This window comes from Crocodylus siamensis, chromosome 14 (genome assembly GCF_052110815.1).
Source record: "Crocodylus siamensis isolate JL-2025a chromosome 14, ASM5211081v1, whole genome shotgun sequence".
NCBI lineage: Eukaryota > Metazoa > Chordata > Crocodylia > Crocodylidae > Crocodylus > Crocodylus siamensis.
In genome coordinates this window covers 2481376-2509317 of record NC_143408.1, presented here as the reverse complement: position 1 = coordinate 2509317, position 27942 = coordinate 2481376, and the positions used below count along the sequence as shown (strand labels likewise).

At 67.4% G+C, this 27942-nt stretch overlaps 1 protein-coding gene across 1 annotated transcript; it reads left to right on the top strand.

Moving 5' to 3' along the window:
- Nucleotides 1–404: 404 nt before the first annotated feature.
- Nucleotides 405–19903, top strand: MIDN (midnolin). Its single transcript, XM_090027256.1, is given in 8 exon segments — nucleotides 405–785; nucleotides 1612–1699; nucleotides 1935–1997; nucleotides 8325–8717; nucleotides 9085–9144; nucleotides 9146–9221; nucleotides 9594–9884; nucleotides 16769–19903. Coding segments are annotated over 8 exon segments (1452 nt in total). The 5' UTR covers nucleotides 405–567; the 3' UTR covers nucleotides 17032–19903.
- Nucleotides 19904–27942: the final 8039 nt, after the last annotated feature.

The following is a 27942-nucleotide window of genomic DNA, read 5'->3' as shown; positions in this document are numbered from 1 at the left end:
TGAAAAGGAGGGAGGGGGGCGGCGCGGGGGTGGGGAGGAATCTTCCCCCCCCATAGGTCAGGATGCGCCGGGGGGGCTGGGGAAGGGCGGAGCCGCCTTTCCACGTGGGGGAGCACCGGGCCGGCGCGGATTGGGCGGCGCGGGAGGGGAGGAGCGCTCCGATTGGCTGGAGGCGGCCCGAGGAGCAAGAAGTGAATGGGGAGGCCCCGCCCCTCTGGAACGTTGCTACAATGTAACCCCCCCCCCCCCCCCCCCCACACCCGCGGCGGCGGCGGGAGCGGAGCGGCCCGAGCCCGGCGCGGCCCCGAGGCGGGGACGAGCGGCAGGAGCAGCCGGGCCCGCCCCCCCGCCCGCCCCGCCCCCCGCGGCTAAAAGAGGCGGCAGCCGGCGCGGCTCCCATTTAAACTCCCGCCCCCGGCCCCCGCGTGCCCGCTCCCACCCGGGGCCGAGACGGCAGAGGCTCGGGGCCGGCTCCGGACTTACCTCGGATACTTCCCCGCGCGCGGGGCGCCTTTGTCTGCGCCCGCCCGCCGTGACCCCCGTGCCGCTTGCCCGCCAGGTCGGCGAATGGACCCGCAGCCCGGCGCCCGGAGCTGCAGCCGCGGCGGCCCCGCCTGCGAGGGGCTCCCCGCCGAGCCCCCCATGAACCTCTACATCCACACGACCACCGGCGCCCGCTATGAGCTCTCGGTGCCCGGCGAGGAGACGGTGGAGGGGCTGAAGCGGCGGCTCTCGCAGCGCCTCAAGGTGCCCAAGGAGCGGCTGGCTCTGCTGCACAAAGAAAGGTCGGTCCCTGCCCCCCCGGGGCCCGCGGCGCAGGCTCGGCGTGCGGAGCACCGCGGGAGACGGGCGCGGGGTCGGGACACCCCTGCGAGAGCCGCCCGGGCCGGCTTCCAACTCGGCGTGGACAATGCCTCCGCCTGCCCTTTGTTCTCATCCCGCCTCCGCCGGACCCCCCCGCGGCCCGGCCCCTGCCCCTGCGCTCGGGGGGGCGTGGGAGCAGCACCCCCGCCCTCCCCCCAGCGCCTCCGTGTCCCGGCTCCCGCAGGACTGGGGGGTCCTTTGTCTCGCTCGCCCGGGCCGGCTGCGGGGGTGGGAGCGGAGCGGGGCTCGCAAGGCTGAGCCCCCCCCCCCCACACCTTTAAAGCAGCAGCCAGCGTGGGGCAGGGGCTGCGAGAAAGAGGGGCTGCCCGTGCGCCTGGGGGGGCAGATTCACCCCTCCCCCTCGCTCCCCAAGCCGGTGGGGCCGCCCGCAGCCCCCCAGCCGGCGCTGGGCTGCGCTGCTGCCCGCTCCTTCGCGGAGCGTGCTGCTGCACACAAAAGGCAGCGCCGCGCTCCCGGGCGGGCGCCGGCAATGGCTGCTTGACGGATGACTGCAGCAGCCTCCTGCCCCTGCCTAGCCGGGTCCCAGAATAACCCCGGGGGGGGGCGGGGCTGCCCCGGAGGGCTCGGGGCTGGACACCGTCCGTCAACGAACGGGGTTGTTTCCCCTCCCTGGGCTGGGGGCTGCATTGCCCAGCCGGGGGGGTCCCTGGGAATGCCCAGCCCCCCCTCCTCGATGCCCGCGGCTGACTGATGGCAGCTCTGTCCTCTCCTGCATTATTTTTGCAGCCGGCTGAATTCTGGGAAGCTGCAGGATCTGGGAGTGGTGGAAGGAAGCAAGCTGACCCTGGTGCCCACGGTGGAAGCGGGCTTGATGGTAAACAGCCTTCTTCACGCCCCCCCTCGCCCAGCAGGCCTGCGGCGCCCTCCGAGGGGCCGGGGGCCGCTGCCCGGCGCGGCAGGCCCCCGGGAGCGGAGCGGGGCCCCGGGCACGGCAGCCTGGTTAATATTTCAGTGGCGTCTCCGAAGCCGGGTGTATAAATAGTGAGAGTGACACGCCGTGCTGGCCGCCCCCCGCCCGCCACACACACGCCCCCTCTCTTCTCTTTCAGTCTCAGGCGTCCAGACCAGAGCAGTCAGTGATGCAGGCTCTGGAGAGCTTAACTGAAACTCAGGTGAGGAGCAGCCGCCGCAAAGCGCCGATGCGGGCAGGGGCGTCCTCCTGGGGCGCGCCCCGGCCCAGAGGAGCCAGGAGCCGCACTGCGGATCGCAAATGGGTCGCACGCCTCCTTGGACGGAGGCCCCGGCTCCGGGCTGGCGGGGGTGGGCCCTGGCCCCGGAGGAGGCAGAAGGGTCGGGGGGGGGCAGCTTGGGAGGCCGAGCGGGCGCGCTGCAAAGCCTCGGATGCCCGAGTTTCTGGTCTGCTCAGTCCTGCCCCTTGTGCTGAGCCGGGGGGGCGGTGGTAGGGAGCCATCCGGGCTGTCGCCGTCTTTGCTGTGTGTATTTTGGGACTGGTTTTCCGCCCCCCCACCCCTCCCATCCGCATATAAAAACAAATGCCAGCCTCGGGCCTTAACCTTTGCCTCCCCGGCAGGCAGGAACAATGCCCCTGTGTGCGCGGAGGCCGGCTCTGCCAGCCGGGGTGTGTGCAGGTGGATTATACAATGACACAGCTTTGTCTGAGCTCCCCGCGCAGCCCTCCGCCAGGGCGGGGGGGCCGGGCTGCCCGGGGGCAGGAGGGGCCCAGCTTCCTGGGGGGGCAGCTGCCTGGGAAGCTCCTTGGTGACTGCCAGGCGCTCCCAAACAAGAGGTTGCTAATCAGGCTGGGAGGGGAGGGTGCTTCTGCTTTCTCCTCCCCTGGCTAGTGATGCAAGGCAGGAGCTGGGCCGGCCTTTGTGTGCGTCTGGGCTGGGGGGGTCCGCTGCACAGTGCAGGCTGGGATTCACCTTTTGCCTCCCCGCTGCCGTGCGGGCCCCGGTCTCTGCTCTCCTTGGTGGTGGGCTTTCAGACCCCTCTTTTTAAAAAAAAAAAAAAAAAAAAATTTTTTTTTTTTTTAAATTTTGCGTCCTGTGAAGGGCCCGGGGGGGCTTGCGCCCTGCTCGCGCCTCCCCGCGCCGGGGGCCTCTGCAGCACCCGCCTCCCGCGGTGCGGGGGCTGCGCGCTCTGCCACGTCCCTCCGGGGCTGGCAGGGCCCCGCGCGCTGGGAAGGGGAAGGTCGCCGGAGCGGGAGGAGGTGTCCCTGCCGGGCTGACCTTGACGCTCGCGGCTGCCTGAGTGACCTTGGCTCTGCGCAGTCGCTTTGACCCTTCGTGCGCTGGGCTGCTGCAGAGCCAGCTCTGGCCGTGGCGTGGGCCTGGAGGGGGGTCTGTGCGGGCGGCGTGGGGCAGCCTTCGGACAGGGTGACGGCCAAGCCGCGGAGCGGCGGCGGGTGTTGGGAGAGGGCTCCCTGGACTGGCTCTGGCTCTGGACTGCGCCGCGCGCCCCTGCAGCGGGCACAGGGCGCTCCCACGGGAAGCCGGTGGCTTTGTGGGGGACGAGGCACTGCTGGGGAGGGGCAGCCGCCCTCCCTGCACCAGCGCCCCAGGGCTGCCTGGCAGGAGTAGCCCGAGGGGGCAGGGTCCCCCTGCAGAGGGGGAGGAGGGGAGCTGCCCTTGAGGCTTTCCAGGCAGCGGCGTCTGCAGCTGGGCGGGGGGGCGCGGGGCTGGTTTGGATTAGGCGCCCGGGTCTGCGCGTGGATTGGGGCCAGCCCAGGGCTCGCGCCGGGGGGCCGGTTCCGGCCCAGGGCTGGCGTCGCGGCCGGCACTAGGAGGGGAGATCTCTGCAGGGGGCGGAGGGGCAACACTGCCCCTCCCAGTGGCCCCGGCAGCAGAGACCCCCGGGATCCCCCCTCTGCAGGGGAGGGCAGCCCGCCCTCCCGGGATCGAGTCGGCCCCTCCCTGTGCCCCCCGCCCCGGGTTGTTGACGGGGGCCTGCGTCTCGGGAAGCCTTGCGCGAGCCGAGCGGAGCTGGCAGCACCTGGGGGGGGGGCGGGGGGGCAGGAAACCACGCCTCTCATTCATGCTTCTCGCTTGCTCGTGCCTGCGTCATTTCTCTCCTGACAATAGCGGGGAGATCTGCGCTGGCTTCCTCTGGGGGCGGGGGGGGGGGCGAAGTGTCCTGTGAGCCTTTCCCCCCATCGCCACCCTCGGGGAAACGGTTGTGGGCATGGGGGGGCTGCAGCCCGAGGTCCAGTGGAGCTCCGAGTCGTGCCCACCCACTCAGAAAAGCTGGCCGGGAGAGTGGGGGCTCCTCGCTAGGCAGGCAGACCCTCCCCTGCCCCGAATGGCTCTGGGCCCTGAGGGAAAGGGGCAGCAGATCTCGGGGGGGGGGGGGCAACATCCTGGCATGAATGGGGGTGGGCCAGGAGGACTCTGCTTTCCCCGTGGTGGAAGGTTTCTTTGGTCTCTGCCGGTGCTTTGTCCTTCCCCTGAGCAGGGGCTCCAGCTGCCTGCTGCAGCTGTGCACAGCTGGCGCTGGGGCTCGAGGCCTGTTCTGCGCTGGGGGGGGCGCTGCCTCCCCGCCACCCCCTCACCCCTTCCCCGCGGGGGCTGCTCTGGAGCGAGGCGGGGGCTCGGCGGCGCGGCCCCGCCTGGCACCCGCGGCGCCTCCCGGCTGGGGCAGGGACCTCTGCCACCGCGCCGCGTCCCTGCCCTTCGCCTGTGCTCGGCGGGGCGGCGGGCGGGTTACGCGGGGCCAGGCTGGCGCGGGGCGGGACCGCGGCGTGCGGTGAGTCACCGGCGTTTCTCAGAACCGGCGAGCGCTGCCGTGTCCCCAGGGCTGGAGCCGGAGCCGTTCCCGCTCTCCCCTCCCAGGTCTCCAGGGCTTGGCAGGAGCTCGCCGGGTTCAGCAGCCGCCTGCCCCTGGCTGGGGGAGATGGCGGGCGGAGGCGTGAGACCCAGGCCCCCTCCTCCGTGCCTCCAGGGAGGGCTGGGATCCCACGGGGCTCGGGCCCTCGCCCTCCCTGCTGTGGGCGGCAGAGCCTCCGGCCAGGGCCGGGCTGGGCGGGCCGTGTTTATATTGCAGGCTCCTGGCCGCGGCTGGGAGGGGGGTGGGCAGAGCCGGGTGGGGGTGAAGCCAGGCGGATCTCCTGCGTGCCTGGTGGGGGTGGCGCTCGGGGTCAGGATGAGTGAAGTGACCCCAGCTGGCCTGGAGACGTGCAGGGGAGGCTCTCGTCTGGGGGGGAGCCATCTCTGGTCCTTGTGCCCCCGTTCCCGGCGCCCCTGGGAGCTTGTGATTGATTTCTTCCCCCACCCAGAGGAGGGGGCCGTGTTCAGCGCCGCAGGGGGGTGCGGGGCTCTGCTTGCGGCTCCCAGCGGGCAGGGGTCAGGGGTCGGGGCAGGAGCGCAGGCAGGTGTGAGTCAGAGCGGGGGGGGCTCAGGCGGTGGCTGACGTCAAGAGGCCCCGGAGAGCCCCGGGCACGGGGCTGAGGAGGGGCTGGCATGCTGGTGGCTTTCCTAGCAGGGTCCGAAGGCCAGAGCAGCCATGCTTGGGCCCTGTGCCTCTAGGAAAGGGAGCAGCGGGTAGTGGTTAGAGTGGCGGGGGCTGCGACTCCTGTGATGGGGCAGGGCTGGGGGCAGCTGGTGTCTCATCCTGGGGGGTAGAAGCTCGCTGCGGGGGGCAGGGCCTGGGTACCCCCCGCCGCCTCTGCACCTGTTCTGCAGCCCGCCTGGTGCCAGCGGGGCTGGGCAGGGGGCTCTGGGCGCTGTCCCCAGCTGGGGAGCCAGGCCTTTCTCCGTATGCTAATCTCCCATCTGTGCTGGCTCGGGCCTGGGAACAATGAGCCGCGGGTGGCGGGGCCGGGGCCTGGGGCACCCTGTGCCCTCCCGCTCGGGAGCCTCTTCCGCGCTGCGGGGGCGAGCGCGTGCGCCGGGCGCGGGAGTCGTGACTGCCGGGCTTTGATTCCAGGCAGCTTTTGTGGCTGGAGCGCGGGGAATCGTGACTCGGTGCCAAAGGGCCCCACGGGCCCTTGCCTCTGGGGAGGGGGGGATTTTTTTCCTTCTGGCCCCTGGCATTGGCACGGGCGGAGAGCTGCCTCCCCTGCCCTAGCCTTGCACAGAGGAGGGAAACTGAAGCTCGGTGCCGCCCTCGGCCACAGTGGCTGGGATGTGATGCAGGGCAGGGGGCCGGGGCTATCCTCCCGGCTCCCCCTCTTTGCATTGCCTTCGCCCTCCGCCGTGCCCGGGTCACAGCGGGCAACCCGCCCCCTCCCTGTGAACCTGGGTGTCCAGAAGAGTGGCCTCTCCTCCCCGCCCACCCCTTCCTTTGCCGCCACACGCTGACACGCTCGAGGCTTCGCTGCTAGTATTTTTAAGCTGCTTTTTCCCACGGCTTCTCAGAACCAGAGCGGCCTCTTGGAAGGGGTGCGGGGGCGTGGGGGGGCTGGGCACTGCTGACGGAGGTGCCAGGGCTGCCTGAGCTCTGCAGCTGGGAAACCTCTGGCTGCGGGGGTGACGTCAGTCCTGGAAGTCAGGTGGGGGCCACGGGGTAGCCGAAGAATGGGGCTCCTTTCTGGTCTCTGTGCCCGTCCTGGGGCTCCTGCACCTGGCCCATCCGCCCTTCTCGTCCCCGAGCAGAAGCTGGGTGTGAAGCCTTCGTTCCCCGGGCCCCTCCCCCTGCATCGGGCTGGCTGCGCTAGGTGCTGCACGTGCTGGGGGCTCCACCCGGCACTGGGGTCACGTGTGCTGGTGAAGGGGGGCGGTGGGGGGGGTCTCCACCACCTCAGTAGCATTGCCTGGGCCTGGCTCCCCACCCACAGCCGGCTGCAGCGTAACCCCCACTTCTCCCCAAGCAGCCGGAGGGGGCCGGGGGGGCTGCTGATTTAAAGGGCCCTTGCCGAACTGGGCCCCCCGCCTGCCGGGGCGGAGGTAGCGGGGGTCCCTGCCTCTCCGAGCTGAGACAAAGGGGCGCCGGCGGGCTTGTGAGGGTTAAGGCAGCTGGGTCCCGCATGCCTGGAATACCAAGTAGCCCCAGCCCATGGATGGGGGGATGCTTTGTGTCCCCCCCCCCCCCCCCCCCCCGCCCCAGCGCAGATGTCGGGGGCTTTGGCATGAGTAATGAGTGGGGGGGGGCTGGGCGTGCAGCCTTATCCTTGGTGCTGCTTGCAGGGGCTCTTCCCCCTCCCGGAGGAGGTGGCGGGGCCCGCTGCGGCTCCCTGCCTGAGTCACGCTGCAGAGGTGCCGCCTGCCAGCGCCGTGCCCTGCCGTGCTGCACGGCGTGTCCCCGCCTGCCCCCTCCCCGTCCTCCGGTCGCCTCCGGAAGCCCGGCCGCCCCAGGCCTCGGAGCCTTGGCTCGGGGTGGGGGCTGCCCCCTCCCCACGTCCTCGTGCCGGGGGCCTGCGGGCAGCACCCCCGTTCTCACGTGGCTCTGACGGTGTCTGGGGGCGGGGGCAGGGGCACGTCCCGTGCGAGGTGCTCTGCGGTCAGCCCCGGTGCGACACGTGGCTCCGGGGCTCGGCTGCGAAGGTCAGGGCACACGGGCGAGGGGGTGACAGCAGGCTTGGCGGGGGTGGCACACGACCTGGGCGTCTTTCCCCCTCCACCCCCGACGCACGCTCGGCGCCCGCAGCTTGCAGCGGGATTTGCCCCGCGCCGGGCTGCGCCTGCCCGGGCTGGGTGCGAGCTGGGCTCCCGGGTGCGGGCGGAGCAGGGCTTGGCTGGAGACTGCCCTGCCGGCGGGGCTCGCCCCCTGCCCGCCCCCTCCCTCCCTCCCTAGAGCCCCAGGGCAGGCATGTGACGGGAGCTGGCAGGGGCCGGAGACCGAGGTTTCTCCATCGGCTTCCCCCAGCTGGGGCCTCGCGGAGGCCCCCTGGGCGGTGGGGGTGGATTAGCGAGGACGGGGAGGCCCAGGGGCTCTCCAGTAGCCGCACAGCTAGGCGGCTGGTGCTTGGGGTCTCTCTAGCCTGGCTCCTAAAGCCTTCGGGCCCAGTTGGACGAGGCCATGGCCAGGCCGCGGTGCCTTCAGGCCGAGTCTGGGGCCCGGGCTGCTCCCGCGTGCCAAGGGAGCGGAGGGGGCAGCGCCTCTGTCTGCCCACCCCCTGCAGCTGGCTGGGCGGAGGTGGGCGGGGGCGAGAGCCGCCCTGGGAGGCTCCGGGGCAGGGCAGGTTGTGAGCGGGGTGGGGGCCGCGTGGCCGCTGGACCTTGCCCTCCCGCCGCCCACCCTGCTAATCTCCGCCTGGGAGCGGCAGCACCGCCCTGCCCTCCCCTCCCCTCCCCTCCCCGCGGGCGGGGTTATCGCAGGGGGGGCCAAAAACACCCTCCATCAGCGGCAGCCCCGGCCCCCGGGCAGGGCCGAGGCGGGCAGCTTTCCCTGGCCGCCGGCTTGCAGACCAGGCCGGCTTGCCCGGCCTGCAGGCTGCCCGGGGTGGCTTGCAAGCGCGGGGGGCTGCGGGGCGAGCGGGAAGGCCGGTGGGATTTCCTCCTCCGGGGGCCGGGCTCTGACCCCGTCTCCTCTCCTCTCCTCCCCAGGTCAACGACTTCCTCTCGGGAAGGTCCCCGCTGACCCTGGCGCTGCGGGTCGGCGACCACATGATGTTCGTGCAGCTGCAGCTGGCGGCCCAGCAGGCGGGAGGGCAGCTCCAGCACCGGCACGTCATCGCCAGCCGCGGCGAGCCCGGGGCCGCGGCCAGCCCCGCCTCGCACTGCCGGACGCTGCACGGGGGCCCCGGCTCCGGCTTCGCCCGCATCCCCGTGGTGCCCGCGTGCCAGCAGAGCCCCGCCCCCGGCCCCGCCCCCGCCGCGCAGGCGACGCCCATGTACTGTAACGCTGCCCACCCCGCCCCCGTCACCGCCGGGGTGTTCCGGTCGCACGGCGCCAGCGCACAAGCGGTTAACAGCAGCGTGGTCTCCTCCTGCTCAGAGGTGAGCCTGGCGGGGGTGCCCGCCGCTGGGGCCGGCTGCAGTCCGTGGGCTGCCCCATTGCTCTGGTGGGAAAACTGAGGCGCAAGGCAGGGAGGGGACTCCCTTGGCAGGGCTCGCTGAGCTGGCGTTGCAGTGCCGGTCGCTGATGCCCAAGCGGCTGCCCCCCCCATCCCGCTCTCTCCCCGGGGCGGGTGCAGCGGGGGGGCTCTTCCAGCAGCCTCAATGCCCCGTCAAATCCGCTCTGGCTGTCGGCTTTGAGCTGCCCGGATGAGCCAGGAGCCTGGCCTGGCCTCTCGTCCCTGGGTGCTGGGAGCGGGGCTGCGGGGCGTCCCGGGCCCCCCTCCTGACGCCTCCTCGCCCGCACCAGGTGGACTGCAGCGCCCGGAGCAGCAATCCCAGCGCCAGCAGCAGCCCGACCCCCGACGCCCCGATCCCGCAAGCCCGGCGCCGTCATCGAGAGCTTTGTGAACCACGCTCCCGGGGTCTTTTCAGGGACCTTCTCTGGTACGAGAGACCTGCAGCAATGGGGGGGTGCTAATTCTCATCTCCCCTTCCTCTCCGGCCGAGTGGCCGGAGGATTGGGGCGGGGGTGATGGGGACCAGAGCCGTGCCCTTGTTGGTTGGTATGGTAACCAGGAGGTGTTGCCAGGCGATAGCATCCTGGGTGATCTGAAGGGGGCAGAGGTTTTTGGCTCTCTTCTCTGCCTTCCCGCTGGCTGGGGTGGGACGCTCTGGCCCGGCTGGTCTCAAAGCCCGTGGCTGCCGTGGTCTTGGGCACCCCGAGAGTAACGCCAGTGGGTGGCTGGGAGTGGGCTCCCAAAGGCGGGGTGCTGGCGTGGGCTGGCATCGGCCTCACCTGTTGGTTGCCTCCTGCAGGAACTTTGCACCCCAACTGCCAGGACAGCAGCGGGCGGCCGCGGCGCGACATCGGCACCATCCTGCAGATCCTCAATGACCTGCTGAGCGCCACGCGGCACTACCAGGGCATGCCCCAGTCCCTGACGCAGCTGCGCTGCCAGACCCAGTGCTCCCCCTCGGCCCCCTCCTCCCCGGAGCTCGCTGCCAAAGCTACCTCAGAGACCCTGACGACGGCGACCTCCGTGGCCTCCCAGCCCCTGCACTCCGTGGTCCAGTGCCAGAGCCAAATCCGGATGTGCAAGCCCAGCGGTAAGCCTCGCCTGCGTGCCCCCAGCCCCAAAGCCTTGAGGTCCGCGGCCTGTCTCGGGCCTGGGTCTGTCCCAAGCCTCGTGGCTGGGGTGGCTGCGACTTGCAGCGGGGGTCCGGCCTGCCGCGTGGAAGCCCGGCGGCTGCGTCCTGTCCATCTTCAAAGGCCGACCCAGGGTTGAATGCCACTTCCCCAGGGCTGATGGCCTTGGCGGGGTGCTGATCACGGGGCAAAGAGGGACGTCCAGGTTCCTAGCCCCCAGCCCGGGTTGCCCGAGCCCCCCGCGGACAATGGGGAGGAAGCCGGGGCGCTGGGGTGGAAGGAAGGAGACGGGCGCTCGCTGGGATTCGCCCGCTCCGGTTTGCTTCCCCTGCGTATCCGGTTCCGTCGGCTCCTTTGTTCTATAATTGTCCTCGCGGTGCCTCCACGCCAGCTGGCGGCGGGCGGGAGGGGGGCGCGGGTGCCAGGTGCGAGTGCTCCCAGGTTGCGGGGAGCAGACTGAGGAGGCCGCCCCCCAGCCCCGCCCAGCAGAGCCAGAGAGGCTGGAGCAGGCGCCTCCTTGCCAACCTGGCCGCCTCCGGCAAAGGGTTAATCCCCGGGTGGAACTGCCCGCGTTCAGACCCGTACTGCCGTACGCTGCAGAGTAAATCGAGCCTGGGGTTGTAACGCGTGCCCATTTGCTGCGGCTTTTTGGTCCTAAGCATCTAATGTAGCACCCGGGGCAGAGCCCAGCCTGTACACCCAGCCCCTGGTACCACCGGTCTCCGCGCCCGGGCTCCTGGCCCCATGCGGACCATTGGTGGCGGCGAGCGAGTAGAATAATTCACGGGATGGAGGCTGGGGCGTCTCCATAGGGTCTCCGGGTTGTCGGAGCCCAGCTGGGGGAAGGGGGTCCGGCCTGGGGGTGGCAAGCCCCGCGGGGTTTGCTCTTCATTTTCAGGTCCTCTGCTTGCGATTTTGCATATTGAAATCAGCCACTTTGCCTGGGCTTTCCAGTCTAGACACTGATTTGGAAAGGCACCAAGTCAGGGCTGCCGAGAGGCTTGTTGGCACCTGCAGCGCCGGGTGGGCCATGGGGGGGCTGAGGTTGAAGCCATGCCGTTCAGCTTTTCCTAAACTCTCCCTCCTCCCTGCTTCTCGGGGGTGACCCCGGGTTGTGCCCCTGCCCTGCCCCGGGATGGTTCCTCTTGTCCTCATCCGTCCCCTTCCCCTCCTGCCTGGCCGTAGCCTGCTCAGGTGCTGCCGCCTCCGGCTGGGCTCCCAAACCTGTGCGGTCAGGCTGATTTCTCTTCCTGGTTGGCTGGCTGGTTTTGATGGGGGCGGAGAGGGGACCAGTCCAGGCAGTGAGAGAGATGCTGAAGCTTTGAAGTTCAAAGCTGAGATGCTCTTGATTTTTTTTTTTTTTTTTTTTTTTTTTCTTTTTGCATGGTGGGGGCATGGCTTGTGCCTGCATTGGAGGCCTGATCTCCAGCAAGGCCTGGCCCATCTGGTGCTCTGGGTATTCTGCAGTGCCAGCATCTCTATCCACGTTTCAGAGGGGGTTATGTAGGGAAACTGAGGCAGGATGCGGCTTTCCCAGCATGTGAGCGGCGACAGCCATAGGTAGCACCCAGGCCCCCTCCAGCCTGGGAAAGGGGCACGAGAGTCGTTGCAGGGCCCTGCAACGGGGGGCGTAATTCACCCTGTCCTTGCTCGGCGCTGGGGTACGATGCCCACGCATGGGCATGTGCGTTCCCCCTGCCCTGCCCCACGCGTGGGGACACGGGCACATCTGCCCTGGGTTTGTTATTTTGTTTTTTACCTGGCTGCTGCCTTTCGCCTGGGCTGAGCTGCTGGCCCTGCATGGGGGCCGGGGGGGGAAGAGGCTGACTGGGGGGGCACCGTCCCCCACCCCTCGCCCTGCCTCTCCCTGGAGGTCGGACTCTGTTCTTGATCCGGTGCCACCTCCTATCTCTCCTCTCTGTCCCCTGCCAGGCTTGCCTCTGTGCCACCCGCCCCTTCTCCACTCTGTCTAAACCCAGGGCCAGACAAAGGGCCCCATTCACTGCCCAGGAGGGCGGGTGCTGGGGTGGGGGGGGCCAAGCACTTGGCCTCCGAGCTGGTGTTTCTGGCCTGAGGAAGCTGTAGGCTGGGACAGGGGCAGAAATAGCTGTGGGGGTGGGGGGGGGAGGGTTTCTGCGGGGCGGATGCAGCACAATTCTGCTTTTCTCTTCCTGGTGCAATCCAGCCCCCCCCCACCACACACCCAGGCCAGGTCCCAGCTGCTGCGGGGGCGGGGGAGGGCAAGGGGCAGAGTCTCCTGCGAGGGTGCCAAGCTTCGGGGCGCTGCCTGCTGGCCTCCAGCCAGGTGTAGCATCCTGTCTGACCCCCTGCCCTGTCCATGCGGACAAGGAGGAAGAGCAGATACCTGGTAGCCCAGCAGTGGTGGGCATCCCCCCCCCCCCAGGGTCATGGGTGAGCAGGAGGGGGCTGGAGAATCCCAGATTGCGGGGGATGGGGAGCCAGGACCCTTGGGTTCTCCGCTTTGCTCCAGGCTGCTGGGGTTGCAGCGAGGCCACGTAAGCCACGGGCACCGGATGGAGGCGCGGGGAAGCACGGAGCAGCTGCCTCGTCCCCCCACCCCGGGCTCTGTGCTTTCCCCTCCTCTCCCCCGAAAGCTCGGTCTGCCTTCCTCCCCCCCACCGCTTCCTTCTCGTCCTTTCATGACGCCCGAGCGGCAGAGCGGGGCTTAGCCGGATCCTTCCTCCTCCGACGTCACGGGCCTGCGAGACAGGCAGCTGCTGCCGGCGGGGAAGCAGCTCTTGGCAAGGGGGAGGAAAGCCAGACATGGCACCCAACCCGCTTCCGAGCCACCCAAGGGCTGGCAGGCGCCGGTGGCAGGGGGGTGCGGGGTCCTGGGGTGCGGGGTGGGGTGGGGGGCTGTGCCTCCATGTCCTCAGGGTTGCCCAGGCTTGAACCCCGGCTCTGGCAGGGATCACTGCTGCTTTTTTTTTTTTAATTACCACCCCCCCACACACACACACACTGGTGGGCCTGGGTGGCTGAGCCCACCCGCCTCCTTCCTCCCTCCTGCTAAGAGCAACATCCTCCTCCTCCTCCATCATCCCCCCCACCCCAGGCCTGTGCATGCTCCTTGCAAGGCAGGTCTCCTGACCCCCTTCTCCTGGCTGGCCCCCCCACGCAGCAGGCAGCCGGGGGGGCCGCGGCGGCGGGGCGGGAGCGCCACATTCCAGTTCCTGCGCCGTGTTTGTGCAGTTGGCTCCGGCTCCGGGAGGTGGGAGCTCGAGAAAGGAAACGGGGGGGAGGGCGAGGAGCGCGGCAGCAGCCTCGCGCGCCAGGCGGGAGGCTGCAAACGGGCTGAGCCCTCCCTGTGCTGCGCCCCCGGGCTGCAACGGGGTCCCTGCACCCCCCCTTTCTTCTCTGCACACTTCATGCCCTAAAGCTCCCAGCTGCAGCTTCTCCCCAGGCAGAGCTGTGTTGCTTAAGCTCCAGGGATTGCGTGGGTGGGAGGTGTTTTCTGGGGCACTCGGAGCTGTTGTCAGCCCCCCGCGCCCTCTGAGCCATGGGACAGCGGTCGGACCTTGCTCCCGGGGTCAAGGGCTGGCTGGTGGGGCTGGGTCTTGGAGGAAGAGGATGTGAGTCTGTAAGAGGCCAGGCGGCTTCCCGGCACTCGATGGGGTTTTGAAACTGGGGCAAGTGGGTGGGCTGCGCGCCGAGGAGGGGGGTCCTGCAGCGGGGGCGGAGGGGGCTCGGCTGCGGTCCCTCGGCTGCAGGGGGTCGCTTGCCACCGCCGCTCCCGCGAGCAGGGCTTGCCCCCGCCCTAGCCACAGCCGCGGCCTGGCGTACACCTGCACGGCCCCGCGCAGGAAGGGCAGGGGGGGCTCCTGGCTGCCCTGAGGTTCCTGCTCTGCAACCATTTGCTTAGAGACAAGAAGTGAAACCCAAGTGGCTCGCTGTTGCGAGGGCTGGGGGCGGGGGGAGCTGCGTGCGGGTGGCTCTTCTAACAGGCTTCTGCCATCCGCGCCTGCCTGGGGGGTAAACAAGCGCCCCTTACCCCGGGTCTGCACGTGGGGGTCCCCTCGCCTGGGGCCAAGGGCTGGCTGGCTCTCCCTGGGGCTCCCGAGCTGCCCCTTTAGATGCCGCGCTGGCTCTGAAGGGCTTGTTTGGGCTGTAGAAAGGCCACGGGCATGATGGAGGGATGCTGGTCTCGCCTACGCCGTGCAGCCGGGGAGCCCCCGAGCAGCGTTTGGTGGGATTAGCACCTCTTTATCCCCCCCTTCCCTGGCGTGGAAGCGTTCCCGGCTCCTAATGCGGCCAGGACGGAGCTACGCCCGGGGCAGGTCACTGCCGTCAGGCCCCGGTCCCTCTGGCTGGGCTCAGCCCCGCATGGGCTTTGCAGGTGCTCAGCGTAACACCAGCTTTGCACGGGGGGCGGGGGCGTTGTGTAGCAAGGCTCGCGCCCCCCTCCATGCTGGCATCAGCGGTGAGAGCTGGTGTGGGGGGAGCCCGCACTTCCCCTCTGGGTGACCTGGCCGCGTACCCAGCCGCCCCGAGGTCCCAGGAACAGTAGCGGCGCTGTGCAAGGACGGATCCGGCCCAGACTGGCGCTGGCTGCGAGGGGAAGTCGCGTCGAGGGCTCTCACGGGGGGGAGGGGGCTGGGGGGTGGGGGGGAAGGGGCAGGCGCAGCGACCAACACTGCCGCTTGTGTTCAGCTGCCTCCCCGCCGGCTCGCGCGCCAGACAAACAGCCCTAGTATCTGCACCGAGGCTCCCCCCTCCCCCCCCCGCAGGGGGTCCTAATTTTTTTTTTTTGCGAGGCGCAGGAACAGGGCTTTGCTCTCTGCACCACACATGCTTTGCATGCCTTTCCGCCCACAGGGCCAGCGCTGGACAGCCGGGGAGGGGGCCCAGGCATTAGTAGCATTCGGAGAGGGTCTCGGCAGGGGGAGCGGAGGGGGAGCAGGTGGGAGGGTTTTGGAGAGCTGTCGCCTTGCAGGGAGGGGGAAGGGAAGTTGCAGGGCGGTTGCGTGGGGGCACTGGATGCGGGCGGGAGCCCCTTCCCCACGTGCCAGGCCTCGCTGCGCAAGCCTGGGGATCAGCTGCAATAGCTACTGGCTCCACGCGCAGCCCGAAGCCTGGGCACGTGGTGCCCAAGGGGTTTGGGCTCCTCGGTCCCAGCTGGCCCTGCTGCTGGTGTCGTCGAGAGCGGTTTCCCGACCGCCTCTAGGATGCGGCTTGGGACCAAAGCACGCGCAGGTTGCATCCTCCCAGCCTGCCCCGGGGGGTAGGAAGGGGCCTGCCCACTCGCAGGCGGAGGGAACGGGGCACTTGGGAGACGGGTCGGACCCCCGCCATCAGCATCCCCGAGCCGCTCGGGCTTCGTGCCTGGCTCGGACCCGGCTGCTTGGAATTCCCTCTGCGCCAGGCTGCAGCGCCCGTCTCCGGCCCGCGCCGCCCCCACGGCGGTGCCACGTGCTTCCCCCCCCGGCGGCGCTGCAGGGAGACGGCAGCGTTCAGGGCCAAGTTTATGATGGAGTGGGATTCTTTTTTCCTCTTTCCCCGGCGCTGAAGCCCACATCTATAAATGTTCAATTGTTCCTCCTCCCACTCGCTGCTAAAGCAAGCGGGGCCGGGGCGCTCGCGCGCGCTCTCTCTCCCCGCCGCTCGCTTGCTCGCCATGGAGAGGAGGAGGTGGGAAGCAGCCAGGCGCTTCTGTTCCGCTCGCTCAAGGGACGCACCCTATTAACGCTGCCGCTGGCAACCGCGCCATCGCTGCCTCCCTAGGTACGGGCGCATCTTCCCGGCCCACTCCTTCCATCCTCTGTGCCCTTGCTCCCCTCCCTGGCTCCCCAGGAAATGGCGGGGGAGGACGCTTCCTGCTGTCTTGTGCCCGGAAACCAGCCTCGTCTCCTACGGGCTTTTCCATGCTGGTTCCTCCGCTTCGGGGCGTGCGGGTGGGACCGTCTCCAGCCGCCCGGGAGGCTGGTTGGAGGCACGAAGCGGCCCCGCTCCCTCAGTTTGGCTCTCCCCCTTCCCCTGCTGGTCGCTGCTCCTTGCTCCCTGCCTGCTGTCCGACCAGTGAGGGCCAGGTCGAGGAGGTGCCGGGGCGACTCAGCAGTTCCTGGGGAGGGGAGAACGTATCCGAGTCGGCTCCCAGGTCTGCTCAGGTGATGGGGCGAAAAAGTTTCCCCTGGGATCCGTCCCGTTGAGGACGAACGGGCAGCAGATTCTTGGAGCTGGAAGCGCTTGTACAAAATGGCTTCTCCTCCCGGCCCAGACGACGCGTGCTCTCCCGGCGGCTGGGGCTGCGCTCCGGTGTCGCTTGCCCTTTGCCTCTTCCCACCCCCCTGCTGCTTCCCTGGCGAGCGAACAAAAGCCGGGCTGTCCGGGAATGGGGATGTCCCAACTTTTTGGGCAGGCAGCGTCTGGGCCTGAAGCGGTCCAGAGCATCCTCCGAGGGGCTGCCAGGAGGATGCTGGGGGTGGTGGAGGGGCTGCCGTAGGGGCGTTTGCAGTTGAGGACCAGAGGACGGTTGCCACCCCTGGCGGGTTTAGCTCCGGGCGGCAGAGCACCGGGCTCCCGGGCTTTCTCCCCGGCCTTGCAGGACCAGCAGGGCGAGGGACTGCAGGACCGGGTCTCTTGGGTTGTAATACGTGCCTCTTCGGTGCCTGGGGCTTGAGAGCCTTGGGGTCCATGCCCAGGTTTGCCACTTTCTGCAGCTGGGGGGGCGCAGGCTCTGCGTGCGGCTTCTCCGGGCCGGTGGGGATGATCCTCCTCTCTGGACTGGGGGCTGTCCCGTGCGGCGCTGCCCCCCGTGTTGTTAAACCGCCCCTTGAGCAAGCCCATGCCCTGACCCCAGCCGCGGCGCTCTCTCTCTCCGTTGCAGGGGACCGCTTGCGGCAGACCGAGAACCGCGCCACCCGCTGCAAGGTGGAGCGCCTCCAGATGCTGATGCACCAGAAGCGGCTACGTCGGAAGGCGCGGAGGGACGCCCGGGCCCCCTACCACTGGCTGCCCAACCGCAAGTCCAGCCGGACCAATAGTAACAGCAGCGTGTCCAGCGAAGGCAGCCTGGACCTGGACTTCGAAGACTCGGTGTGGAAACCGGAGGTCAAGGCAGACCTGAAATCGGAGTTTGTCGTAGCATAGACCCCCTGCGAGCAGACTGGACCCGCGGCGCACCCGGGGGGCAGCAAGGACGCTCGGCCCTTCGGTGGATGGCGCCCGCCACCGCCTCCTGGAACTGGATGTCTCGGCGGCCCCCGGGCGATGGAGTTTTGGGGGGGGGCGAGACCCCTTTTTAATTTTGTTCCTGGTTTCTACTTGGGGGTGGGCGGGAGGGCTGCGCGGGAGGGAAGGACGGAGCACCCCAGCTTCGACGGCTCCTTGGACGGCGCGGCTGCTGCCGAAGCGGACTCGAACACGCCTGCCGCGGGCCCGCAGCGCCGCGCTTTCCGCCGGGGCGGGCGTGGAGAGCCCGGCCGGCCGGAGGGGCGAGGGGGACCGCGGCGGATCAAAGCTGCTCGTTTAGCTGTGAAAGCCCCAAGCGTGCACAGCGCCGGCGGCCCCCCCCACGGGCTCAGAGCCTGGAGCTCGCAGTATCCGGGGTCGGACTTTGGGGGGGGTCGGTGTTTCTGGGGTGCGTGCTGTGCATTCTTGGGCCGTGTGGGGAACCCAGATACTTCTGGGGGGCTGTTTCTTTTCCTTCCCTTTATATGTAGCATTGCTCAGCTGGTGGGGAGGGGGTTGTTATTATTTTATTTTTATTTTATTTTATTTTATTTTTTGTTTTTTTGGTTTTTTTATTCAAAATAAATCCAGCCTTCCCACCTCCATGCTCTTAGGTCGCAAGAACCACATGCACTTTACAGGTCTGAGTTGTGAAGTAGCGCCAAGGACAGCTTCGCGGCTGGGTTTTCTTCCCTTTCCAAGCTCTCTGGGATGGGCTCCCGGGTCCGGGCGCTGGCCCTGGGCCTCTGTCCCCCGCCTCCACTCTTCTGCATTGAGCAGACAATGCAGAGACTCTCTCGCACGTTTTATTTTGCGGGGGGGGGCATCTTTAATTCTGACTGGTTGTAGCAGCAAAAACGGGGTTTGATTTGGGTTTTTTTTTTTTTTTTAAATTTTCCGCAGAAGGGAAAAGAAATAGGCTTTTCTCCTCTGCCGTAGAGGCCAACGTTATCATTTCAGCTGTTGATCGTCTCTCTCCTCTTCTTTTCTTTCCTTTTTTTTTTTTTTAACTTAAAAAGGAGAAGAAGCAAAAACCGTCAAAAAAAATCAGCAGACCCAGTACTCGGTAATGGCTGTTTTGGAAGCCTTGGGGCTAATATTTATAGACATTAATTACCTGACTGAGCCAATACTGACTTAGAAGTCCTCCTGTTTGGTTTTTTTCCTTGTCTGACTTCCCCCCTCTTCCCTCCGCCCTTTGTCGGGAGACCTGTGCAAATAGAAACCCCCCATGTGACGTGTTTTTTGTCCGTAAAAGTCCTTTTTTTTTTTTTTTTTGTGTGTGGTTTTTTTTTGTTGTTGTTGTTTTTTTTCGGAGAGGGGTGGACAGGGGAGGGTATGGGAGATCAAGGACTTTTGATCTTCATTATATATATAAATATATTTTTAAATTCCAGCAGTATGGATGGAAATAAACACCTCTTTTTTTTCCTTTGAAATACAAAAAGTCATGAATGATCAGGAGAAAAAAAAAATCAGGAAGGAAAGTAGCAACCAATGCAGATTTTCTGGGATTTTTTTTTTCTATTCAGTTTTTTTTTATGTTGTTTCCCCTTCCTTCCTTCCTTAGCATTAAATCCAAACTTGCAGCAAGGCAGGCGGGCGCGTGATGTTCGGCTGAAGCCGGTGGGAAGCAGGGCGCCGCAGCCCTTGCCAAAGGGGCTCTTGTTTGGAGCCCTCTCTGCAGAACAAAGGCCCTGGCGGGCTGAATGCAGCGGGCTTTTCGAGGGAGAAAAGAGCAAAAATAAGGAACACGGGTTGCTTCTTTTTCCCCCTGTTTTTCTGCCCTCAAAAAGCCGTTCCCTCGCCTCCCAGGCAGGTGGGCTCGTCCCAGGCAGGAGTGTGCCCAGGGTCCGGCTGGCGCAGCTTCGCCTGGGTGCATACTGCTGTATTCCCCACTCCCCCCAGTGCCACTGTGGTTGCCTTTTCCTTCGGCCCAAAGGAAACACTTGAAGCAACTTTGCCACTCGTGTATCACGGCCTTCTGCAGCCCCCTCCCCTCCCGGGCAGAGGGGCTGCGCGGTACCCCTGGGGCTGCCCCCCCACCCTTGGGTGTCCCTGTGTAGCATATATCTATCCCGCTTTAGGGCAGGATTTGGGGGCTCCCACCCCTCCCAAATCCCACTCCAATCACGTGTAGCAAGAAACCCCCATCCATCCCAGAGCCGTTGTGGATCGTCGTACCGAAAAAGCATCCCCCCCCAGCACTGCCCCTTCCTCCAGCGTCCTGGGACCCGTTCCCGGCGTTGCCCTCTGGTCACCCAATGCCATTACACTTCCCGTTTCCCCTCGCTGTGAACTCCCTTTGTTGTACGTGTTGCTGTAGTTCTTCTCTTGTTTTTTTTAATTATTATTATTATTATTATTTTATTTTTTATGTTCAAACATTTTTTTTGTTTGGTTTGGTTCTTAAAAATTTTTTGGATTCTCTATTTAAGTGTACTATTTTGTACGGCGCGTGTGCATGGGCGTGGGCCCCTCCGCCCTTCTCCACCTCCTCTCTCTCCTGGTTTAGAAGAAGAAAAAGAAAATAGAGGGAAAAAAAAAAAGAAGAAAAAGCGATCTATATATATATATACACACACATATATATATAAATGTGGGGGGTGGGAAAATGAGAGGAAAACGAAGGCAAAGCAGCATTAACGTTCTCCAGTGTGTGTGCGTGTGTGTGTGTGGGGAGGGTGTCCATGTTATATCACCTCATTTAAGTTACCTGTAATTAAAAAACGGAAAAAAGATTAAAAAAAAAAATCATGGTTTAAAAAATAATAAACGCAGAATAAACCCAGTGTGCCTCCGTCCCCGCGTGTTGGCCGGAGCCGCGTGCTCGGGAGCGCCCGTTCAGCCGGAGAGGGCGGGCGCGCTGGCTCGTCCAGGCGGATGGTGGGAGCTGCTTTGATCTGCCCGCTTTGGTGCAAATGAGTGTGCCACAGGGCGACGGCTGCGAGCGAGGGTGGCAGGGCCCGGATGGCATCCCTGATACGGCCTTGTTTCTCAGACTTGGTTGAGTCGCTAAATCTGCCCCATGCCCCCCTTCCTCGCTAGGCACTGGGATGCTGGGGGGGGCCGGAGTCGCTGCCCACCGGAGAGGCACCGCGATCCAGCAGGCGCGGGGCCGCGTGCCACCCCGGGGAGCCGGCGGTGGGGGTGGCAGAAGGGGCCGCGCGGCAGTGAATCGGGGCCAGGGCGGCTCAGAAAAACACGCGTGCTCCTTTCGGGGGGGCGGGGGGCGACCCGTCATCTCCGCAGGCGCGCGGGCAGGGGGCCGCCTCGAAACTTTGGCCGGCTCCCAGCCTCGAGGCCACGCGGGAGGGCACGAGGAGGGAATATCCCGACTTCACTTCCTCCCTGCGCGCTGCTCAGCCCGGGCCGCCGCGCTCGGGGGCAAGGCAGGAAACCTGAAGGCTCAGGTGGTGCGTGTGAGCGGGGTGGGAAGGGCACGGCCAGGGCACCCGAAGGCGAGCGGTGGGTGGAGGTTTGAGGGCCCTTCTCCTCTCCCCTGGGGTGGCAGCGCTAAGCTGAGCTCTCTGCCCGACTGCCCGCCCCGAGCCCAGGGTTCGCCGTGCCCCCTCCCGGGACGTCCTGATCTTTGTGTGGAGCTGAGCAAGGGACCAAGCCAGAGGCGCTGAAGCAGTGGGACCTGCCCTTGCAAGATGCGCAGGGCCCATGTGCTGATGCCCCATGCTGGGGGGGTACAGCCTCTCCTGGCCCCACATTTCCATGCCTGGGTCCTGCTCGCGGCACCCCACGGCTTCGAGCGAGCTGCGTCGGCTGAGATGGCGGCTGCCACATCTGGGAGAGGCAGGCTGGCACGTCCAGCCCCTGGCACTTGCCCCAGTCCCTGTCCTGGGGGCTGTGGAGCCCGTGGGCTCTGACTTGAGCCGGGGGAGCTGGGATCACCTGGGTCATCACCATCGTCGCATCCCTTGCTGTAGCTGAGATGCCAGGAGGCTTTACCCTCTGCACAGGCCATGGCCAGTGACGGCGGGCCCCCTCTGCCATGCTGCTGAGGGCAAGGCAGGTCTCTTGTACCATGCCAGGGCACTGGGCCGTGCAAGCCGTTGGCACCGTGCATTGCCGTGGTGATGGGAGGTGTCCCACCCGCCAGGACAGCCTCCGAGAGGTGACCGACTGTGACCGACAGCCAGCGCAAACTAGATCCCAGCGGATCGGCGCGGCTGGCACGTGCATTGCCCGGACTCCCCAAGGCAGGCGAGCGCCCCACGATCCAGGAGAAGGCACGAGCAGGCCCCCCCGGCCCAGCGTGTGAATTCTGCACGCACGCTCGCATAGGCACACGCTGCGCCCGGGCTCAGCCTCCCACCTCCACGCGCTGAGCTCGGTACCACCCAGGCACTGACACGAAAGAGTGAGTAACCCTTGCATAAGAGGCCTCTCCCTACGTCAGCGCCGCTGGGCCAGGGTTTTCCCCCGCCCCCCCCAGCACTTCCCACCCGGCCCTTTCTGGAGGGGCCCGTGGGCAAGGGCCAGCCGGGGACCTGCCACGCGGCGTGGCATCGCCGGGGCTGCCGACCGGGCTGCGGTTGCCTTCTGATGGGGCGAAAGCCAGGGGAGCACCCCCTCGCCCCCACTGCTCGCGTGCCCGGAGCCCTGGCCCCCCGCCGGGCCGCCCGTGGGAGGCTGCCGGGGGCCCGCGGGGCTGAGGAAGGGGCCGTGGGCTGGCGGCGTGACAGCGCGGGTTTCGCTGCGTGAGATGAGCCGAGGCCCAAGGGGCGAAGGGAAATCCTGGAGCCGCCTTGCCGAGAAAGCCCGAGCTCCTCGTCCCCATGCCCGCCCGCACAGGGGCTGTGTTGCAACAGCCGCTGGCCGGGTCAGGCATGAGGAAGAGAAACTCCCAGAGGCTTTGTGCATCTCCTCCCCTGTGGGAGGGCTGGTGGGGGGAAGCCTTGCCCTCCCCCCGTGGCAGCCCGGCCTCTGGTCCCCGGGCCCCGTGCGGGCGGGTGCTGTCACGGCGCAGGTGGTGCCCGGGGCCGCGGCTGGCCTGGCTCTTCTCCATCCCACGCGCCCGGCCTCCCCGAGCCCCAGCTGGAGCCGCAGCCCCGTCGTCACAAAAAGCCCCAGGAGAGCGCAGCGGGGAGGTGCCCCGGGTCGTCGGGGTGCGGCAGTGGCAGAGACTGGGGGGTCGATGGCCATTCGAGGGAGGGAGAGACCGAAAGCGGAGCAGGCCCTGCGTGCGGCCTCGATCTGGGGCCCACGAGACCGGGCTGGGCCGCTTTGCCCCGGCGGGCGGCACCGGGCCCCTGTCCGGGCACCGCCCCGGCTGCCCTTCCCTGCAAAGCGTGGGCAGGAGAGGAGCGGTCGCGGGCTCCGTGGGGCTGAGGGTGGCTGCAAAGCGCTGCCCCCCGCTCCCGAAACCCACCAGGAACCAGTACGGAGCAAACTGGGCAAACCAGTCCCCGGCCTGCTCTCCCGCTGACCTCTCCCTGCTCTGCTGCTCCCAGGGGCTGGGCGGGAGGTTCTGGTTATACCGGCCCAGCCTGTGCCTGCGCGCTCCCAGCCCCGGCTGCCCTGAGGTCCTGGCCGCCGGGCGCCCTCTCCGTTAGGGCTGGAGGGGCCAGGACCTCTTTCCTGGCAGGGAGGTTTCCGAGCCCAAGGGGTTCAGGAGCCCTGCCCAAGTCCCGTCCCCCTGCCTTGGTCTCATTGTGCCCCCTCCACAGGACCCAGGACGCCCTGCCAGTTGCTGCGTGGCCTGCACTGGACCGTGCCTCAGTTTCCCCATCAACAACACGTGTCGGGGGGTTGGCAGGCCGCTGCAGAAGTGCCAGTCCGGGGGCACCGTGCTGGGGTGAGTCCAGCCCTCGCGTAGCCCGGGCGGCTGAGTCCCCAGCGCCGGCTGCGAGCCACCCGGGCCAGGGGGGAAGGGAGGAAGGGAAGCTGAACTCCTTTCCGCTCACGCACGGAGGCAGCTGCAATCGAGGAGCGCTCGCTGCCGCGGCCTCCTTTGCACGCCCCGCGTCTGCCAGGCCCGGTGCGTGTTCCTGGTAGAGGGCAGGAAGCCGGGGGAGGGTGTGAGCTCACGTTCCGCTCGCTGCTGCTCACCTCCGGAAGTGCGGCGTGCGTGCTCACGTGTGCGCGGCCAGCCCGCGGGGCCCTGGCCAGCCTGACCTGCAGCCAGCAGGCGGGCAGTGGCACGCGCGTGGGTGACGCAGGCTCTGGGAGCGGGCTGGGGAGGGGGCCCACCCTGATGCTGCCCCACAGCCCACGTTAGCAGGTGGGAGCCGGCCCCAGGCGGCTGGCATCTCCACTGCGCCTCCTTGTATGTGCACGTGCACGCGTGTGTGCATGCGTGTCTAAGGAGGGATGTTGCAGGCGCTCTGGGAATACAGGCCAACCCTGGCGTGCACTTGAGCTCCACGGGGCCCCGCTCATGCCAACACTCCCATCGCCGCAGCCCCCAGCTCCAGCCAGGAAGGCAGCAGGAGGGGGCTGCAGCCTGTGGGGGGGGCTGATGGGGGGCTGCAGCCTGGGGCCGTCCTGGTTCTCTCGTCCTGCCCTTGGTGGGCACTCGGCAGCTCGTGCAGAGAGCGCCCGCGTGCACGGTGCCACGAGGGGCATGAGATGGACACCCCTCCTGCTCCCAGCCCCGGGCCCACGGATGGAGAAGCGATTGTTTTGCCTCTTCCAGCCCTCCTGGCCTGGCAGACGTCAGCTCTGCCCCTCCCGGCAGCCCCTTGCCCCGGGGGGGGCACCCCACACCCCTGTTTGCTGCACCAGGCCCACCCAGAGGGGCTTTCTGGTCCGTGTGGCCCCTCGGAGCCGGGCGCCGTCTTCGCCTGAGCGGTGCCCGGCCGGCGTGGGGGCGGCAGGCGTGGTCCCGGCTGCGGGGGAGGCCGCAGCTTCCGGCCCCCCCACCTACGAGCCAGGCCCTGCTCTTCCTGCCACTGCTGAAAATATTCCCCTCCCTCCTCTGTGCACCTGGGCTGGGGCGGGGGCCGGCTGAGCGGGGGCGTGATCGGCACCCACAGCCCACGGTGCCCCCGCGGCCGTTGTGGGGGGGTGGCTGGCACCACTCCAGGGATGCTGCGAGCTTGTGAATCGCCGGCTTTCATCGCTGGCTCCACATCTGGGCCCTTGGCGGCCGGGGGCGGATGCTGGGAAGCCGGCGCCGGGCAAAGGGGCAGGTGGTGGGCACAGGCGCCCTGGGCAGCGGGCCACGGCGTGGCGCTGGTGGGGCCGGCATGAGCCAGGCGCCCTGCAAGGCCCCCGGACTCCGCGATGGGTGCCCCTCAGCCTATGTGGTCAGCCACACACACGTACATGCATGCACACACGCGGGTGGCCACCGTCAGAGCCACCCCACAGAGCTTGCAGTCAAATGAGACCAGGCCCCCAAGGCGCAGGGAGGAAACCGAGGCACGTAAAGGGATGTGGCTGGGCCCGAGGCCTTGCGACGGGTCGTGGGATAAAACCCAGGTGTCCCGAGGCCCCCGGCGGGCGCCGGCCACTGCTGATTTCCATTGTGCAATGTCTATTAGCCAGTACCCCCCACACATACCCCAGTAGCCCCCCACATGCCCCCTCCCCTGCCCCTGCCCCTGCCCCTGCCCCTGTTGTGGTGCTTAACACTGGCACGGGGGGGACTTTTCCCCCGGACCTGATGGCAGGATCAGGGCCCCTGGTCCCGTGGTGCTGGCACCGAGCGGTGCCCGGGCCCGTGCGGATGCTCTAGCCGCTGCGGTGACCTCGCTGGGCACCTTTCCCCCGGGCTAACTGCGGCCCCGCGGGAGGAGCCCCGCCAGCGCCGTGCAGCATCACCTCCCGGGCAAAGCCCCGGCCCCGTGCGGGCGTCTGGAGGTGGGAGCGGTGCCAGAGGAAGCAGCTCGGGAGGAAGTGGCTACAGGTTCCCGCGGTGACATGGTGACATCGCCCTGTGGCCCTCCCTACCAGCTCCTTGCCTTTGACGTCATTTCGAGTAGAGCCCCGGGGCCTCCGCCCTCCCCCCGCCCCAGCCCCGCGGCCTGAGTCACGCCAAATTTGGCAAGGGGAAGAGGCCCGCGTCCCCTGGCAGAGGCCTTTTAAGGCAATCCCTACCCGTCTGTGCACACGCACGTGCATATGCTGGGCTCTGCCTCTACACGCGTGCACATGCCAGCCAGAGCCTGTATGTGCACAGGCACATATGCACGCGCACACATGCACTTGCCTGTCTGTGCCTGCACACATGCACATACGCCTGCCTCTGCCTGTGCACACGCATGCATGCGTATGCTACACACACACATGCATGCGCACACATACACCTGCCTGTGCACACACAGCTGTCTAGATGCCTATACACATGCACGTGCACACACACGCATACATACCTGCCTGTGCACGCATCTGCCTGTATGCATACACACATGCACACACTCACACACATGCCTTGTTTAGGTACACACACATGCACACCAACACACCTGCACTCACATGCACGCATGCATGCGTACACATACACACATGCATGCACACACACATCCTGCCTTTGCACACGCACATGCCCACGCAGCAGTCTCTCCACCAAACTGCAGGCAGGGCCCTCCTCCTCCCGCCTCCCTGCCCAGCCACAGGACGCGGGGCCCCAGCTCCGGCTCCAGGGTCCCCTCTTCCTCGGATCTCCCCAGTCCGGGGGTCCCTACTCAGCCCCCCACGCCCTTCCCCGCCCCCACACACATCTGCAAGCCCTTGGGTCCCTTCCTGCCACAGGGACCAACCCTGGCAAGGCAAGTCCCCAAACTTGGGGACTTGCCTTGACTTAGCAGCAGGGAGGAGGGGACCCCAAAGTGGGGGTGCAAGGTTTAGGGGAGGGGGTGTAGCTGGATCCGATCCCAGGAGAGGGTTAACCCCTTCCTCCCCAGTTAGACCTCCCCCATCCCTGCCACGACCCAGCACCAGAGCAGGTGCCCAGCTCCCCAAGGTGCCTGGGGCAGACAGGCTGGGGGGGGGGGCACCTGCCCCACTTTCCATGAAGGGCTCAGTCCCCCCAGCAAACATCTGCATGGGGAGCGGGTGAGCCAGGGCCAGAGCTGCCCTACCACGGGGCAGGAAGGAGGAGGCAGCTGTGGAGGAAAGGGCTGAGGGGGAAGGATGAGGCCAGCATTAGACCCCAGATGTCCTCCTTCCTGTCCCCTATCCCTGGGTGTCTGCCCTCCCCCACCCCCCGGCTCTAACCAGTGGCCCTCACTCCCCTCCACAGGTGCCCAGGCATGAGGGTCTCACCTTGGCATGGGTGTGGGGGAGGGGATCAGTGGATCCATTTCATGCCCAGACACAGAGGAGATGCCAGGAGGGAATGGAAACTCTCCACCCCCAGCCTCCCCCCCCATTGCGGTGCTCAGGGTGGGGGCTCTGCTCATGAACAGGGGCAGCACCAGCTGGACCAAAGGATGAAGTAGAAGGGGGGCTGGGCTGGGCTGCGGGGAGGTGGCGGGGCTAGGACCCTGCTCCCCAGCCGGTGACGGCGGGAGGGGGGTGCCGATGGGCCTAGCAGCGCTGGGGTTAGGCATGCGTGCACCTGTGCAGGGGGTGACAGCAGCTGCGGGGCGGGGGAGCAGGCCCCGGCATGCCATGCGCCCGAGCTGTCGTGCAGCAGACGGACGCTGCCCCCAGGCAGGGGAGGGGGGCTGTGGGGGGGGTCCCATTCCAGGTGTCTTTGCAGCTGCTGCAGGCAGGTGGAGGCAGGCGGGGGATCCCCAGCGCAGGGGAGCAGGGAGAGGCCTCCCAGGCTGTGAACCGTGCAGCCGGGACCCGCGCTGCCCGCCTCCCCCAGCCCCACGGCCTCCAAGGGGCTCACAGCCAGCTGTGTCCGGGGGCCAGGTGTGCCACATCTGCAAGGGGCCGGCCCAAGGCAAGGGGTAGGAACCCCCAAGCCCCAGCTCCACCACTGATGCACTGCGTGGCCTTGGGCACGTCACTTAGACCTCAGCCCCTGCCCCTCCTCTGATGCCACTGGGGTGTATTCGTGTGGCTGACTCCCCCCCTTCCATACACAAACACCCCCCAGAGATGGCACGCACCCAGAGGTGGCCCCTCAGAGCACTTTGCACGCACACGTGGGTCGCGTCTGGCTCGCACACACCTTCGTGGCATGCGGTGGACCTGGCTGCTTGGCCTGCAGCTGTGTTAATAGGGACAGTGCGTGGCCGGAGGTGTGAGCTGCTCCTGGGACCACGACGCACCTGGAGGCTGCTGAGGAGGAAACCAGCAGCCCCTGGGTGTGGGAGCAGCGACCTGGGTCAGATGACCGGAAGGAGCCCAGATCTGGGGCACGCAAGCTGAGGCTCTGGGCATGGAGGGGGCTGTCTGGCCCTGGCTGCTCAGGACCTGGGGCTCTGGGTGCAGCTGCCTGCAGGAGGTGCGCGGCTGGCCAGGTGAGATACCTGCGAGGCCGGGGACTGAGCCACCCCCAGGGAAGGAGACCTCTAGCCCGCTGGGCCCCGAGGAGGGGGCTGCATTTGAGGGGCAGCCGCGTGGGTCGGTGTTTTGTGTTTGCATTTCATCAGAGGTTTGGGTAGTAGCTATGGGCGGGTGCAAAGGCCACCGCAGTTCGAGACCCGGGTCTGAGGCTGCAGATCGGGGCTGAGGGTTTGAGGAAAAGGGGCAAGGCTGGGATGGCTGACCCCCCCCCGCCCCGGCAAGTGCTGTTAGGCCTGCCTGGAGGGGAAAGCATAGAGACCCCCTGGGACTGAGTTGGGGCAGATGTCTGCGAGGACGGGGCCGGAAGACCATGTGCGCCTTGGCAGCTCGCGCCCCGCAGAGCTTGTGTGTCCCAAAGCCAGCCCTGCAGGGAGGCCGCGGGGGCCCCGGACCCCCACCCAGGCCGCTTGT